This window comes from Leuciscus leuciscus (genome assembly GCF_965113295.1).
Source record: "Leuciscus leuciscus genome assembly, chromosome: 12".
In the NCBI taxonomy this organism is placed as follows: domain Eukaryota; kingdom Metazoa; phylum Chordata; class Actinopteri; order Cypriniformes; family Leuciscidae; genus Leuciscus; species Leuciscus leuciscus.
Window position 1 is genome coordinate 43047237 of NC_138736.1, and position 18162 is coordinate 43065398.

Here is an 18162-nt window from a genome sequence, read left to right on the forward strand (position 1 = left end):
AAATAAAGTTAATAAAAGGCACGGCAGATTTGACGTTTACTTGACTGACAGGACAGCTTTTTCAGTGGTTGCCTAGCAACATAAAAAATGCAGCGCACGGCTCGTTCTGTGTGATGGTAAGTGCTGTGCACCTCGCGTTTTCGAACCTGAAAAACGCGGCAGTGTGATCGGCCCCTAACTGAGGCATTACTGCCACTAGTGGTGGGATGGTGTATTGTAACTGTCTCATGGATAACAGTGGTCATTCTGGTGTCTTCAATTGATAACTTGTTTGGTCCCGCGGCCCTCGCGGCCCACAGGTGAAAAACGTAAAGTTTTTTGCGGCCCTCCAGGTGGCGCTCGCGGCCCTATGGTTAAGAATAGGTGTTCTAAACAATTATTTGCATCTTTTTCTTTTGGAAATAAAAAAAATCGGAAAAAAAACTGGGAAGAATTTGTCAGAATGGTCAAAAATGAGATTGTGTGTAATCTGTTATTGTAAACTGTTATTTGGCTCTATTTTTGTCATTTTGCAGCATTTCTATTTTATTTACTGTATGATTGCTCTTTTGTGAGAATAAGTGTTCATGTCTTAAGCATAGTTTTGTCCCTCAGCTTTATTTTCTCAGCTTGTTCACTTGCTATTGGTCACCTCCATCAGCCAATCAGTGTTTCATGGGTTTATTTTTATTGTCCTGCATGATTAGTCAGATAAGATTGACAGCTCAGCAGAGCTCGGCTCAATAAAGCCTGTAATAATTTGCTGTGGAAACTAATAAGCACGGGGAACTCAGGCGATCCAGAACAGGGGAGACAGAACCAAGACAGACACAGAACTACACTTTTACACCAAACAGTCCATTTTCTGCCACTGTCACCATTATATTCTGTTTAGTTCATGGACTTTTAGTTTTCTGTAATGGATCTGTCTTCGTCTTCATGCCTGAAACACAACGTGACAGCCGCAAACCACAGTTAGTTAAATACAAACGTTTTCTACAAACACCAACTCTATCAAAACACAACAAACCTCATTGGAAAACCTTAGACTCAATATCTAATCATTCCGTCAGAACACTAGCACTAGTATTATATCCAACATGAACATATGGACAATCAACGCACAGTTGATGACATTACAAAAACTGCATTACTTGTCTTGTTTCAGGTTTACCTGCATACAATAAACAACATGAAATCCATTGTTTTTTATAATTCAGATTACTGTTTTAGGACTGAGGACCTCTGACCTCGTGATCACATGACCTCTGAACTTCAGATTTTGTTCTGTTTGACTCCCACATTGATGTCAGACTGTCCTCAGGATTCAGTTACCTCACATCTTGCCAGTACACTAGTGAACAAACTGAACGATGGACTTTAAGGCTGTAGGCAAACAATAAAGAGTTATGATGTTATGAATGGCTTTAATACTCACTGTTAGCGATTAATCACACCAACCTGAACCAAAACACACACGAGTCTCGAGGATCATCCCATAATTGAATCTGTGTCTCTGTTAAATGGATATAAAGACAATCATTCTGCTTTCTGCAAATATATGTAAATATAAGCGGGTTGATTTGTGTGATGATGCTGACGTGGAGCTGTGAAGTGTTTCCAGATCCAGGAGAACTGGATTCCTCATGACTCGAGCTCTGCCTGTACTTCAGATCCGCCAGCAGAGGGCAGTGATGATCTCACATGCAGCGCTGAGGAGTCTGGGAAATAAACCAGTGACTCCTACACTCATTATTACTGACCACTGCTCTCTCCTGTCATGAGGTGTTGTTTCCATGACGACCAAAGCATTGTCATTATAACCATCACAGGATATAATTAACCAATAATGTTACATCAAACATAGTAACTAAGTGTTGTTTCACAATGATATAAAACCGCTGATGTGTTTGCTGTGAGAGTATTCAGGCCTTTTTATTTTTAGAGTATTTTTATTTGATATTTTAAAACTTTTATTGGAAATTTGGTTCTCAGGTGAGTTTTTTTCCTGCGTAAAGCGGCATAACTCTCTTTCTCTGATCATCTCTGGCAGTAAAAGCCCATCACAGGAGTGTTAATGTGTGTGTTTCTCACGTCAGATGTGTTTCTGTTTCCTATAAAGTCACACCCTGCACTCAAAAAAATAATCTGTTGAACGAACTTAATTAAATTCAGGAAAGGTTTTCCACGAAATTGAATTAATTTTTTCCAACAAAATCGAATTAGTTTGAAATAATTTGTTGTAATCTTGTTGTATGAATTTAAATTAATTTAGTCAATCCTGCTAGATAAAGTTTTGACAGGTTAACTACATTTAGTTTTTGTCCTGCCTTAAATCACCAACATTATAATTTTAGTTAGTTTGACTCTATGATCACTTCTTATGATAGACACTACTACTGTACAATTGAATTAAAGCCATTTTTTACATAGTAATATAATATTTCTTCAGCAGGTCTGCGAGTGAGATTTACACAGTGTATACTGAGTGCCCACAGTCTGAACACAAAGTTTGAAGCACATTTAGCGCAATTCTGAGCCCACAGCCTAAACACAGTCGCCACTCTTCTGCATAATGGTAACCACAAAATTCAAAAACATTACAGAAAGTCCTCTAAGTTTCTAACATAACTGAACATTAAACACTAACATTAACTAACAACATCTTTCCATTTACTGAAAAACACATAAAATAACAGCTTTTCCCTAAATTGACCCTCTTAATGCAGTACCTTGCAAAGCATGCTGGGAACTACAGATCCACTGCCCAGTTAGATTTCAACAACAATGATTCATGTAGTTTTCACACAAATGAATTAGGTTGATTGAACACAATTAAATTAAGTTGTGACAATATTAAACAATCGTGTTACTTTTGCTTATTTTAATTAATTATTTTAACAAGAGGCCAAAATTCATTTTTTGAGTGACATCCGGTTAAGACGAACGAAAAAATATTCATGTTGACTCAATTAAAAAAAATTTGGTAAACTACATTTTTTTTTTAATTACATTGATTACATTTAATGAAATTAAGCTGGAATCATTTCTATGAAGGATTGTGTCGTATATGCTCATTTTAATTAATGAAATTGAACAAAGAGCTAAAATCATTTTTTTGAGTGTGATTCTCCTAAACATATTTGACTGATGATGATGATGATGATGAAGATGTACAGAATCTGTGAATCAGGTTTGATCAGTTAAGAGGAAAACACAAACTCTTCATTGACAGGGTTTGATTCACTGGAATAATTCATTTTAATGCACTTTCTCTAGATTGTCACTGCAAGTGACATTATGATTGACATTGAGGAGGAGAGATGTGCTGTTACTGAGTGATCAGACCTGGACAACAACAATACCACACATTCTTTCCATCATCATCATTAGTGAAACATGTTTAGAAGAACATTTGTGTCAGAGTTTCATTGTATAGGAAACAGAAACTCACTTCATACCTGTGACGTCTAAACACAATAATCCTGATTTAGATGTACTGATGTAGTTACTTAAAAAATGTTTAGTGAACTTAAGAAATGCGTTTTAACATGTTTGCCACATCATGCACTGTGCAAATAATGTTCTTCCTTGTCTTGCTTTCCAGCACAAATATCTAAACATTCTTAAATCAAGATACATTAACTGGAGAAGCAAAGATTGTCCTTATGTTCCTGATGCAACCAGATTTTGGTCAGGTTTTTATAACTCCTATAGTCTGAGCATGGCTTAAAGGGATGGTTCGGAGTAAAATCAGCCTAGGGTCCTTTGCACCCCACTTTTACGTGCTTTCCCCAAACCACTGAAGTGACGTCGATGTCAAGAATAAGATTTTTTTTTAAAGTTCGTTAGTTTTTCCGAAAAAAAAAGGGAGAATTGGGCTTGATTTTATATTTTTAGATTGAGAAACAGTATGAGACTGAGACAGAGGGACCGAGTCAGACACTTCAGCCTCCCGAAGCGCTTCACACAAAGATCTTAAATCTGCAGACACAGTTCAGCTGCTCGTAGATGGAGGGAATCCCCGGACACAAGTCCTGCTACCTACAGCTCGGACCCTGCATGCTGGGATAAAACTGATGAAGACATGAAGACATGAGGGCATGCTGGGATAAGATTGATGAAGACATGAGGGCATGCTGGGATAAGATTGATGAAAACATGAGGGCATATTGGATTAAAATGGGTCCTGACAGTCGGCAGAACAAAGACGCAGATGTTGCTGCCTCAGAAAGACAACATAAACACCAAAAGAAGAACTTTTCCAAAACCCTGTGTAGAAGGAAACTGGCGAATGGTGAAACTCAGCCGAGAGAACGGCTGCTTTATTCCGTGTTTCGTTTCGCGTGTGAATTGTGTGGGGACAGAGACATGCGGTCTGCACTGACATCAGGCTATAGATACTTTGCAGGTGACATCAGTTGTACTGGCTGGCGGGCAAGAACGTCATTCTCTAGCAACGAAAACCAGTAAACTAATCAAGGATCTTGCCAGGACGTTGCCAGTTTTAATATACCCAAGTTGGGTAACACTTTAAAATACGGATCCTTCGTTAATGAATAACTACACAGGAACAAATGAGTAACACAATATTAACAATCTAGTAACTACAATTAACTAACAAGTAACTCTGATTAACGAATTAGTAAGTAATAGCACACAGATTTAAGTGGTAGTTCACTATTAACTAATCAATAACTACTATTTTTTAATACTTCACAGAGAACTACTGAATTTTTTTTACAGATTTAAGTGGTAGTTCACTAATAACTAATCAATAACTACTATTTTTCAATACTTCCCAGAGAAATAATGAAAGAAATTCACAATTCATGCAAAACTTAATAACTAATGCAGGAAAAATTACTAGCACTAGATTAACATTACTGCTAGATACTGTACACTAATTATAAATATGTAGTAGCGTAGCAGACTTATGATTTGGGAAAGCTGTCAATAATTAGCCTATGCACTGCTGTCTTTTAGAGAACTATTCATAAACTAAATAATTTTTAAGAATTGTTTTTATAAATGCACTTGTCTGGAACACTTACCCTGTGGCCGATTTTCCGGCATTCCTCTGGACTGGCTTTGAATAACTAGACTCATCATGGTGAGTACTGGAACATACTGAGTCATCAGCCATCCAAATACCAGTTATTTTATTATAGCTTGAGTCATTTGAGACACTTGAGTCATTACTAGTTAGTTAACATGATCTTCACTTTAGAATACGGATCCAAATAATTAGTAGTTCCTATAGAGGTATGTAGTAACACTTGAGTCATTACTAGTTAGTTAACATGATCTTCACTTTAGAATACGGATCCAAATAATTAGTAGTTCCTATAAAAGTATGCATTAACACTTGAGTCATTACTAGTTATCATGATTCCATGCTGTAGTTACTAATGAAGAGCCAACCCGAAAGGGTAGAATCATCTAATCATTCACAGGATATATATACACACACATATTTATATATATATATATACATATGAACAAAGAGACATACATAAAAACAATTTTGAGAGGTAGGTTAAATAATAAAATAACTGGTATTTGGATGGCTGATGACTCAGTATGTTCCAGTACTCACCATGATGAGTCTAGTTATTCAAAGCCAGTCCAGAGGAATGCCGGAAAATCGGCCACAGGGTAAGTGTTCCAGACAAGTGCATTTATAAAAACAATTCTTAAAAATTATTTAGTTTATGAATAGTTCTCTAAAAGACAGCAGTGCATAGGCTAATTATTGACAGCTTTCCCAAATCATAAGTCTGCTACGCTACTACATATTGATAATTAGTGTACAGTATCTAGCAGTAATGTTAATCTAGTGCTAGTAATTTTTCCTGCATTAGTTATTAAGTTTTGCATGAATTGTGAATTTTTTTCATTATTTCTCTGGGAAGTATTAAAAAATTGTAGTTATTGATAAGTTATTAGTGAACTACCACTTAAATCTGTAAAAAATTCAGTAGTTCTCTGGGAAGTATTAAAAAAATAGTAGTTATTGATTAGTTAATAGTGAACTACCACTTAAATCTGTGTGCTATTACTTACTAATTCGTTAATCAGAGTTACTTGTTAGTTAACTGTAGTTACTAGATTGTTAACATTGTGTTACTCATTTGTTCCTGTGTAGTTATTCATTAACGAAGGATCCGTATTTTAAAGTGTTACCAAAAGTTGGTGTTTTGAGGTGTACACGACATGCCAGATAGTTGTTGTGCGATTGGATGCACTAACCGCGTTTGTTGCCCGCCAGATATCACTTGACTGCAAAGTACCAATAGTGAGTGGAAGCATGCAGCTGTGTGTCTAGCTGAGCATGAATAGAGACACAGAGAGGCTGGCGTATGTTACTCGCTGGGCTGGCGGTGGGTGGAGATTGACTGTGGACTGCTGCCTTGAGCGGGTTTACAGCCAAATGACAACCACAGGATCGAGACTTTGAGAAGTCTTCCAGACACTAGATGGTCAGCTCACGCACAAGCAGAATTACACCAGAATCCAGGACTCGCTGCAGAAGATCAGTGATGACACAAACCAATGTCTTACTCCAGGACTCTGTGTTTGAAGATGGACAAACTAGAGGATGCCATTCTGTGGAATATGTGGAACAACATACGGCAGTGTTTCCACAAGACTAGCACTGCTTTACAGACAGCTGACCTGGAGTCATGTAATGCTGTTATATTGGCCAGCTCGATGAGGGATTATGTGGCCAGTCTACCAGAAGACTTTGAGAGTGATGCAAAAAACATGTCTCCACCTTTGTCCCAGAGACAGAAGAAGGAAAAAACAAGCGGATGAATCCACTGAACCTGACTATGAGCGGTCCGGCCGCGACACATTCAGAACAACTGTTTTTATCGCCGTGGACAAAGTACACACTTCCTTACTTGAGTGAAAGTACAGATACTATTGGTCAAATATTACTCCGTTACAAGTAAAAGTTGTAAAGACCTATTTTTACTCAAGTAAAGGTACTTAAGTATCAAAAGTAAAAAGTAAATGTCAATGCATTGTTTTATTATTGTTGTATTGTTGTATGTAATACTTACAGTAGCGTATGCCTCTGAATCTGTGCCTTCCCTCATATCAATATCAGATGTATTTCTAGAACACAGTTCCAGTGGGATTGAATGTGAGACTGAATAACTCAATAACGTCCACAATGGTTTTGGACACCCAAACGCCTGTTCCCTCAAATATTGCCCTATATAAAGTGTTTTGGCTGTTAGTATGAATATGTTAGCCTTACTGTTATCTATAAGCTAGTGCGCTCCAAAACAGTGACAAAGTTCGCATTTAGAAAACCAAACCCAACGTTGAAAATGAAAATCAGGTTGATGTCAGAATCCAACATCAGACTGACATTAATCTCCAACGTTGGACAGACGTATTGTGGTTGAAAATGAAAATTGGGTTGACGTCAGAATCCAACATCAGTCGAGTTCTAACGTCACCCGACCTTCATTTCCAACCAAAATCCAAAGTCTGTTTCTGACGTCAACCTGACTTTAATTTTTGAAAAGTTGCAACCAGAATGCAGCCCCTGACTGATGTTACTCTCTACCCAAGGACTTTGACAGAACTGTAGAGGAGTAAAAAGCCATCATAGGCCGTCTGGTTGGCGAGCTGGATAGAGGGATCACTCCTACAGAGATCACATCCATCCCCATACAAGACCTTCTCACAGGAGCAGCGAAACTGCAGAAGATATGCAGTGATCTAGAGGAGGATTGTGTGGATAAAAGTGTAAAATTCAGACAATTTATCAAAGAAACCGAGGAAACCTCAGCAAGGTCAACTCATAAGAGCAAGGAAACTACACTCAGCTTTTCCAGATGTTGATATAGCGCTCCGGGTATTAATGACTTTTCCTGTAACCAACGCCAGCTCTTTTTCAAAACTGGGACTAATTAAACATAGACTGAGATCCACGATGGGCCAAACCCACTGAATCACCCGTCTCTGATGCCCATTGAAAATAATGTTCTGTGCAAATTGGATTTTAGTATTTTACTGGCCTCATTAAGGACTTCTCTGCCAGAAAATCAAGAAAGAAGTTCATTCATTTTTCAGTTTAAAATTGAAAAGCAGAAAATGACTCATTATTCATAAAAAAAAAAAAAAACTTTATATTGTTAGATTGAGGGGTATATAATGGATTTATGGCTTGAATATTCGATTGCCACATGTGGGCGGGGCTTGAGACGCCCCTTTCTGCTGATTGGTCGACCAAAGATCAAGCCGTGCCGCTTTAGTTCTTCCACAGTTCAGCAGAATAATAGTCCTGTTGCTCTGCAGTTTATAGTTACACATGTCCTCTGTAATAGTTCAGTGGCTGTGGTGGCAGAGGGTGATATCTTCATCTCTGGTGATGATAGTTGTGGTTGTAGAGACGGTGTTTCTGGGTCATTATTAAACCGCTGCTTCGACAGAATGTAGAGGAAACACTGTAGTATTGTCTCAGTGTGTGTGTGTGTGTGTGTGTGTGTGTGTGTGTGTGTGTGTGTGTGTCAGGTCACATTACTGTTTGTGTGTGGACTATGTATGGCACTGAATAAAAGTGTCCAGTAAAGCATAATGATATGCGGGGCCTGAATAAAATGAATAAAAGCAAGGATGCCAGTGCTGTAAGGTGTTTATTCAGATTAAACACAATTCATCATACATTCGATGACTTAAAATAATCCAAGGCCTCCACAATTGTGCTTTTATTTCTTCATTTCCCATTTCCGTGTTTATTTTTTCTCCTTCTATTAGATTTTTAAAATTGCTCTTATAGCAGTGAATCCAGCGGCAGCCGCGGCTCCAATAAGAGCAACGAAATAGAAAGTTTCTGCCTAGAAGAATAAACAGAAAGTATTTATTTTCTAAATCACTGTGTGAAACTTGTTGCTTTTGTGACATTAATCCTAATTTTAAATTAATTAAAACATTTTTTGCCATAATATATTCTGTAATCCTGTGATTTTCACATTTTCACATTAATGAGTATCCTACAATATGATTCTGTATGCGAGGTCGTGCTGATCTACTGTACCTGCAGGCATTCTGGTGTTCCGTATCTCAACTCCGTAACAAAGTGCTCACAGTTGTTTTTAAGCAGATTGTATGGACGTATCTTTCCCACAAGGCTCTGTGCTTCTTTCAGAATCTCTTTAATGGGACGAGGCTTACGCTTCCCATCTAGAATATTGTTGACACAGTAGTCATCTTGGCCAACCACATCCTTAAGTTTCTCTCTCTTCACTTCTGCCTTGTCTTCTCCTACTGAACCCACACTGCAGGACACAGCTTTGGAAAGCCCGGCTACAGAGAAAGAAATGGAAAATTAAAAACAATCATGATTCGTGAGATTTGAATGGAATAAATGTTTCAGATTCAGTAAAAGTTCAGCTCAGTTGACCATGTGCACGGTCACTTCCTGGTGTTCAATAAGCCAGCTTGGGCATTTCCTGTTAGCTGTCACTCTGGACTCGCTGTAAATCCACACAAAACCATCAATGGTTGATCTTTTAATGTTGTATTTATATTGTAATGCAGTTAGCACACGTACGGTATTTGCCAATAAACCAGATTTATTTTGTCCAGGACTTCAAATGTTATTTTTAATGTGATGACCAAAACATTATTTCCTCGTCCATCTGAGATCGTCCACATTTGTAAAACCGAACGTTTCAAGATGTAGGAAGTCCAACATTTAATAGAAACTTTTATTTAAAATAAATAGACAGTAATTCCCACTCTGGCCAGCAGAAGAGGAGCATTTATTGGCTCATATTAGCCGTTTCCAGTCATATTTTCACACTCAGATATTACGCTCATATGTTGAGATTGAGTGAGACAGAAAGCGAGCACGGCTCCGTCGCTCTATAATCACTGAAGCTGTCAGTCAAGCTCATAATTTCAGCACACTTGTGGAAACTCACATTCTGTTCAGTGATTAACTAAAGTGCATATTTAATTGACAGTGTGTTGATGAGAAACTGATGGTCGAACAGATCTTTGCTGAGGAGGAACACTGAGGAACGTGTCTTTTTTATGTTGTCTTGTGTTTAAATAACTAAATTAATGCTAGGCCTGAATATATTTAAGTGTCTATATTCTGATTATGAACTAAGTATTACACTAGTGATGCTGTTAAAGCTACCGACACACACCAGAGGTTTTCCAGCGGCTCATATTATTGTAGAAGCTCTTAAGATCGTTCCCGGCATACGGTCAGTAGCAGTGTGTAAAGCGTGTAAAGCGTGTAAAGCGTGTAAAACACTCACAGGCTGAGACCAGGTGAATCAAATATCCATCGCCGACATACACAGCCCAGTGCTGATATCCACGTCTGGAGATTTGAATGAGGTCTCCTTGCTCCAGTTTCTTATCATACAATTCAACAATAAGAAAGTGTTAAGTTAGCCTAAAAGCAGCTTCTGTACACATGACATACGCTCGTTTCAGAGGTTTATAACTATTTAGCTTTCTGTTTCCTTAGAGAACAACTAGTGTAGTTTTAAACTCTTCCAAGCTCTGTTACCGTAGTAAAACTGCTTTCCGACAACCCTTGATCAATGAGCAAACAGTCTTTTATATCAGAAACATCAGCCCAGAAAAGATCTATTAGCTGAGTGATGCTGTCTTTCACTCTCTCCGTACATTTGAGTTCATTACAAGATATTTACCCTTTCCATGGCGAACTCCTTCTGCTCTTCTGCTCTTCACTGTAATCCTGTTAGAAACACATGAAGCTTTTATACACACAGGGGCAGGTCCTTAAATCATGAATAGTCAGCTAAATGGCATCTTAATGGCATCTAATCTCTAACCCTAACATATTTGACTGATGATAACGATGATGATGACGATGATGATGATGATGATGAAGATGATGAACAGAATCTGTGCTGTGAGTCAGGTTTGATCAGATAAGAGGAAAACACAAACTCTTCAGTGACGGGGTTTGATTCACTGCACTGTAAATAATGAATCATGGGTCTTGTAACTTTCATTAAAAAAATGAAGGTGATAATTAAAAATCTTGTGTATATTTTATTAAGAAGAGTGTGGTTCAGTGTCGTACAGAAAATATTAAGAACGTTTCATTAATAAAACCAAGAGATACATTTTCCTAATTTTTTTTAATTAATTTGGAGGACGAGAAATAACTTAAGTATACAGAATGAATGCAGAATTAATTACATAAATGTAGAAATACATTAAAAAATGCATAAATAAATATATGAATAAATAAATAAATAATTAAATGCTGAAATAAATAAGTACATAAATGCAGAAATACGTAAATGAATGAATACATAAATAAATAAATTATTAAATTCTGAAATAAATAAATAAATGCAGATATGCATAAATGCATGAATACATAAATAAATATTTTTGTCAAAAGTATCATTTTGAATTGGGCTATTTTTGTACCATTTGTGTTATACTACATTTTTTCTACATGTATTTATGCATTTCTACATTTATTTATTTTTACATTTATTTATGCATTTCTACATTTATGTATATATTTATGTGTACGTATGTTAATAAGGTAGGCGGTCCTAACCTTTCAATGCAGGATTGGTCAATTTGGCAAACCAGTCAAAAAACGTACATGGCTTGGAGTGGGAGACCACTGGCTGAACTGTTGCGGGATGACCAGCTTGAAAACAGGATATCTGATAGGTTTAGTAGCTAAATGAATAACTGATATACATGGGATATATTAATCTGACAGTTTCTGAGTGAGTGCGTGGGCGCAGCCAGATCTGGCTATGTAGCAATGGTTATTAATAAAAACTATAACAGTAATATGTATTGGTGCATGAATAATAAGCACTAAAATTACCCACTCCTAACTATAGTAAAGTAGGCTATTAAGAAATTGTGATCTTCCGGTGCGCTGCTCAGCGGCAGCCCTGCGTTTCAGTATACCCAGAGCCATAGAGAGAGAGAGTTGCGACACTCCCATAGACCTCCGTTGTAAATAATGGCGGCGCTTTTAACCGCCTACTTCCGGGATATGAAGATCGGAATAGTTCCAAACATTGTCATTTGGGCGTTGGACACCATTCACTTACATTGCTGCGCGTCGAGTTGTTCCAGAGTTAAGTTGCCGAAATATCGACCTCTTTTGAATTGTCAACTGTCTATATTGTATCAGAGGCCCTTTGCGATGCTTATACTGGTCTTCATTTGTACATGCACAGCGTAATTATTTATATTTTATGTTGGTTGTTTCAACCAATTTTCAAGCACTGCCTGCTAGCTAACGTTAGTTAGCTAGCGCGACTTCGTCAGCTAAGAGTTCGGTAATGAATCGCTACCACCTTTATAGCAACTTTTATTTAATTAAATTTTTTGGAATATACTAACTTTTCATTATGTTATTATTGTCTTGAGTGAAGCGGCTTGTGAGAACAATGCTGGACCTTTAGGATTGTTATGGCCATCACCAGTCCTGTCTGTTTCATGGATCACCTGCCCCTGGTTTTTGTTTTTCTTGTTCACACACACAAGCACACATTTTTGTTGTCTGTCATTGTTTAATAAAAAATATTTTATTTGAAAACCTTCATTTGTATCAGCCATGCTTAAATTCGTTTTTAATCTGTTATAGTTTTGATAATGTGTATGGCCTTAATCTTAAAATAATAGTCTTAACATGATCATGTTTCACGTTGTGGTCCTGGGGGTGGCCACTTTCATCAGAAGAAGTGAGCTAGCTTCTAAGCGAATTCTGAACGGACCGCCACGGCAGACCTCTGCGTGATCACGAAGGTAGGCTAATGGCTGAATCAAAATTTATAAGCAAAATCACGGGAATCAATAGCCTAATACAGCCCAGTTGTGCTAAAATAAATATCATGAGACGTCCATCATCAGATGAATGATATGGAAAAGTTAAGTTATAGCCGCTAAAGCCAGTGCTACTACCCATGCGAACATGAACACTAAGCTTTTCCCTCCAAAAATATAGCTTAAAACTTATCTCCAAATGCAAAACTGACATTAACAAAATGCAATAATGCAATAACAGCTGAAAAAGTACTTGGGTGTGTGTTTTATTTTATATTTACCGTTCAATAATGCAATCGCTGCTGTCTGTCCCATAGAAGAACATGACAGCCAGCGTATGTTTTGGAACTATTGGGGCTTACATGAACCACGTGACAGCCATAGCGGCGACATCAAAGAGTGTCGCAACTGTTTCTCTCTATGGCTCTGAGTATACCATGTTTACGGCTTGTTTGTTTGTTTATGAGTGAGTAAGTCCGGTCGGTGATTAGTAGTGAAAGATGAAGGTTGAGAATAACGTACTCCTGATCTGGATTTTGTGGATGATTGGTGGCTATGGACTATGTTTGACAATGCAATGCCCAACTGCACTGCACAATGCAATGCAATGCCCAATTACACGTGGAATCTCAAACACATGCGGTGTCACGAGGGTTGCACGCCCCTACACTCACTCGGGAGATGTTGCTGGAGTTACATTTCAAGACAACGCAAGAGGATCTGTTAGAAAATGTTCCACGTGAGCTGGTGAGAACAAAACGAAAGAAAAGAGGAAAAAGAGGAGGAATTCGGAGCCGATTGCGAAGGAGATTTAAACGACCACCGTTGCCTTCAATTGTCTTCAGTAATCTGCGTTCTCTGAATAACAAAATAGACATGATAAGATCACACACAAGGTACTGTAACGAATTTCGTGAAGCATCCTTGCTTTGCTTCACGGAAAGTTGGTTGAAGCCTACAATGCCTGACTCGATTTTAGAAATCCCTGATTTCACTTTAGTTCGAGCTGATAGAGATAAATCGTCAGGTAAAAATATAGGGGAGGTATCTGTGTGTATTTAAATGAGAAATGGTGTCGAAACTATTCAGTAAAATATAAGATATGTGATCCAAATGTGGAAATTCTCAGCATGACTTAAAGACCTTTTTATCTGCCTAGAGAATTTGGTTGTATTTTGCTGTTCGTGGTATATGTACCGCCCAGCGGCAAACCATCTCAGGCGGCATGCCTGATTGTGGACTATGTTCACGAACTACAGCTCAGCTACTCCGATGCCCCTGTGATCGTACTGGGTGATCTAAACCAGTGCAAATTGGAGACTTTGTTGCCGGGATTCGAACAGTAGCCTATGTAAAAACTCAAACAAGAAACAATAATATCCTTGATAAGTGCTTTGTGAATGTCAGGAATGCTTATGTGTCCAAAAGTATGCCACCAATTTTAAATTCTGACCACAATGTTGTGCATATGATTCCCGTGTAGGACTAAATTTAAAAATAGTAAACCAGAAAAAGAAAATGATCAGAATATGGTCAAATGAAAGTGTAGAACAACTGAAAGCCTGTTTTGATTGGACAAACTGGGACATCTTTGATGAAGGCTCATTAGTGTTAAATGATTATATAAACTTATGTGTGGAGCTGAACATACCTACTAAAGAGATTAAAGCCCATGTTGCAGGTTTTTTTTTAATTATTATTATTAATATAACCTTGTATGAAAATACCATATGAAAAGTAAATGCAGGATTAAAAATTGTTTTGCAAGACATAAGGGCACAAATTTAATAGAAAACGTGACCGTTTCCTTGACCGTGTTGAAAAAGCGCTTTTTTTCACCATCGCGTCATATGACGCCACCTGAGGGAGTCGTTCGCCGGCTCTGCGTTCGCGCTCAGTGCAGAGATAGGTTGGTATTCAGTTGGAGCGGTCATGATTCAGTGTGTTTTCTGTGCTTATTGTATTTCAATTAATCATCGTCGTGGTAGATGATTGTGAATTATGGCCTGTCAGGACATCGAGTCCACAGGTTTCCGAATAAGAAAAAGGACGGTGCAATCTTTCGTGCCAGTGTGCGTTTTGTGCCGGGTAAGAGACGGGACTTCACTTCTGCTTCTGCTTTGAATAACGCGGTAGTGTGTAGCGTTCACTATAGACCGGATGATTATAATCCCGGTGATATGTGGACACTGTCCCGGCTCCTTCATCGGGTCGCCCGGTGACGGTCCGCCGTCAGCATGTGGTTCGGCCGCCGGCGGGAAACATGACGCTCACGGATCCGTCAGACATTGTACATCTGTTTTACAAAATGTGCCTTGTCTTAATTTAATTCATTAACATATCCTACATAAACTTGTAATGTAATGCATTTATGTGTTTGTTATTAGTCTGCAACCGACACTTATTATTATTATTATTATTATTATAAATATAATATATTATGTTCTATAATTCATTTTCAATCTGTACAAACCGACTTTAATGTTTGTGTTGGCTGTTTCTACATATAAAGTTTTTATACAATAAGACAGTTGTGATTGTGATCATTTTTGTATTCATCGTCACCAAATGGGTCAATTCAAAGCCTTTATAAAGTCCCTCTTCCTCTGGAAACTGTCTCCTAATGGCTGACACACACAACACATGCAGGTAAGGGTCTAAGTACTAGCTTTGCTATTGCCTGATACATGATGATAATAATCTGTACAGTATTGTGATCTGAGCATAGTGTTATACATATCGTCAGGCTAACGTGAATACATCTATAAGCTAACACTGTTCTCTCGCCCTGTTCTCCTCACACCACAACTCACCGTTGTTCTGTCTAACCCTGGCCTGTCCTGCTCACTTGGCTTCATATCAGGCTCATAATTATATGATATCATCATATATATCAATTATAAATGAATTATATATATATCATATGAGTAAACATTTAGGCTACAATTCCCTTTCCGAGCTGTCATTGCGATCCATTGCTTTCCTATTCGCTAGTTGATTTACTTTGACCGCTCTACCTCATGTTACGTCACTTCAGGTTCGGCGGTTTAAGCGATTTTCAAATGCGGAAGTAAAAATTTCTCACAAAAACGACTCCAGAAGCCTAAATAGCGTTTTATAAGTATATGTTTATATTTAAATCTAGTTCCTACATTATTTTTCTATACATTGGCTTACTGGGTACTCTAACCTGCAACATGGGCTTTAAAGTTTATCCAAATAACAAACCATATGTGACTAAAGATATTAAAGAAATGATAAATGTGAGGAAAGTAGCTTTTAAAGATAAAAATAGTCTGGTACTTAAACAAATGGAAAGATAGTTAAAAATTTAATTAAAAGAAGTTCATAGGAAGTGTTTGGAGAAAGCATTTAAAATTAACAACTCTAAAAAGGTTTGGGAAATTATGAAAACTATGTCTGGACTGTCGTCCTCAAATAAATCCATTGTAACTGATGATGAACTAAGGTTTGGGAACGAACTAAACACCTTTTTTACACGGTTTGAACTAACAGGCAAACAAGATAAGATAAAAGAAACAACACATGGAGTTCTAGTACCATCAGATAGAATTGTTATTGAGGTTGAAGATGTTAGGAAAATGTTTCAATCTATTAATACAAAAAAGGCTGTGGGTCCTGATGGATGTAGTGCAGGCTTCTTAAAAAATTTCGCTCAGGAACTAGCACCTGTGTGGCAACCAGTATTTCAAGCTTCAGATGACACACATGCTGTCCCTGTGATATGGAAAACCGCAGACATAAAACCACTACCGAAGATATCATGTCCAAAAAAATACAAAGACTTTAGACCAATAGCTCTCACTTCTGTGATTGTGAAATGTCTAGAGAGACTGTTACTTCAGTATTTGGTTGCGGCAGTTAAAGATATATTAGATCCATGGCAGTTTGCCTATAAGAAAGGCTGTAGTACTGAAGATGCAGTTGCTGCTTTAGTGCATATTATCTCTAAAAATCTAGATAAATCAAGAACAATTGTGAGAACTCTGTTCTTGGACTTCTCTTCTGCATTTAACACCATACAGGTTGACAGACTGGTGTTAAAGCTCGTACAGCTGAGGGTGAACCCTTATCTGATTCAGTGGTATACATCATTTCTCACAGATAGAGTTCAGAGAGTCAGGGTGAATAAAACCGTTTTATTACAAATGTCGGAGTACCTCAAGGTTGCGTTAGTTCCGCCATACTTTTTACATTATATACTGACGACTGTCGAACGGACATGTTAAATCAGTATATTCTGAAGTACTCTGATGATACTGTCCTAATATCTGTGTTGAATGACTTAGATAGTTCTGAGGTTCATCATCACGGTGTAAGTAAATTGATTGAGTGGTGTGAGAATAATGCTCTTATCATTAATACGAGTAAAACTGAGGAGATTGTATTTGGGTCAACGGCAGATATAGTGCCTGTCTTTATTGATAAGGAGGAAATTAGACTGGTCAAGACATATAAGTATTTGGGAGTGACCATAGACGATATGTTATCTTGGAAAGATCACATTGAGACCCTATGTAAAAAGACTAAGCAGAGAATCTATTTTCTTCGCCGTCTTAGGTCTTTTGGAGTAAGAAGGCAGATTCTTCTGCTGTTTTTTAGGTCTGTGATAATGAGCTTACTGCAATACTGCAACTCTAGTTAAAAACAAAGGTTTTTAATCAATTAAAAATCTGCTCAAAGATAGTAAGTCAGCCGCTTGAGAAGCTTTATGACTCAGCTTATCACAATAATATTCTCAGGTTGGCTGACAATATAGCTTCTAATCCCATGCATATTTTACATAAAGAGTTTGAACTACTATCGTCAAAGCGGAGGTATAGAGTTCCCAAATTTAATAAGGTGAAGCTGAAACACTCTTTTGTGCATCAGGCAATCCTAGCGCTGAACAAAAAAACCTAATCAGAGATCAGGAGTATTGGGATGGTGGGGTTGTAGATGGATAAGTGTTGTATTGAATGAATAATTGTGTGGTTTGAGTGAATGTCAATGTTGAATGTATGTTAAATGTTGTGGTAAACATGGATACTGTCATGTAAGAAAAATTTCAGACTTCGGTCTGACAATAAAGTATAAAGTAAGTAAGTAAGTAAGTAACAGTCCAGCTAAACGAAGCGAACGAAACACACCTGCAAGTGTGAAAATGCCCTGAATGTCTTTTATTTCCATATACATTTATTTGTGCACTGTGTTAAATCACTTTATATCCTCAGAACATTAGCATGAACTGTTGTTTAGTGGGTTTATGCAGAAAATAGGCATTTATAATAGGTATTTATTCTTCTAGTAAGTAGTAAACTCAGAGTACTCGTGTCTCTGCACTGTCACTGTTAGAACACACTCTTT

At 37.6% G+C, this 18162-nt stretch overlaps 3 protein-coding genes across 4 annotated transcripts in view; 1 reads left to right on the forward strand and 2 right to left on the reverse strand.

Annotated features, from left to right (window-relative positions):
• Positions 1–18162, forward strand: part of LOC309511386 (uncharacterized protein) — a 256220-nt gene that overhangs the window by 123046 nt on the left and 115012 nt on the right. The gene's annotated exons all lie outside the window — the stretch shown is intronic.
• The window catches only part of LOC309511360 (uncharacterized protein), a 211325-nt gene that overhangs the window by 44742 nt on the left and 148421 nt on the right, over positions 1–18162 (reverse strand). The window lies entirely within an intron of this gene.
• On the reverse strand, positions 8618–10741 carry LOC309511414 (phospholipase A and acyltransferase 4-like). Of its 2 annotated transcripts, none has more exons than XM_082186664.1 (4): positions 10674–10741; positions 10272–10362; positions 9038–9306; positions 8618–8837 (listed from the first exon to the last, which is right to left on the reverse strand). In XM_082186664.1, the coding sequence occupies exons 1-4, from the start codon at positions 10680–10682 to the stop codon at positions 8754–8756; spliced, it is 453 nt and encodes a 150-aa protein (XP_082042790.1). In that variant the 5' UTR covers positions 10683–10741; the 3' UTR covers positions 8618–8753. The 2 variants fall into 2 exon arrangements, with proteins under 2 accessions (XP_082042790.1, XP_082042789.1); XM_082186663.1 differs by having other exon boundaries at positions 10272–10371; positions 10674–10725.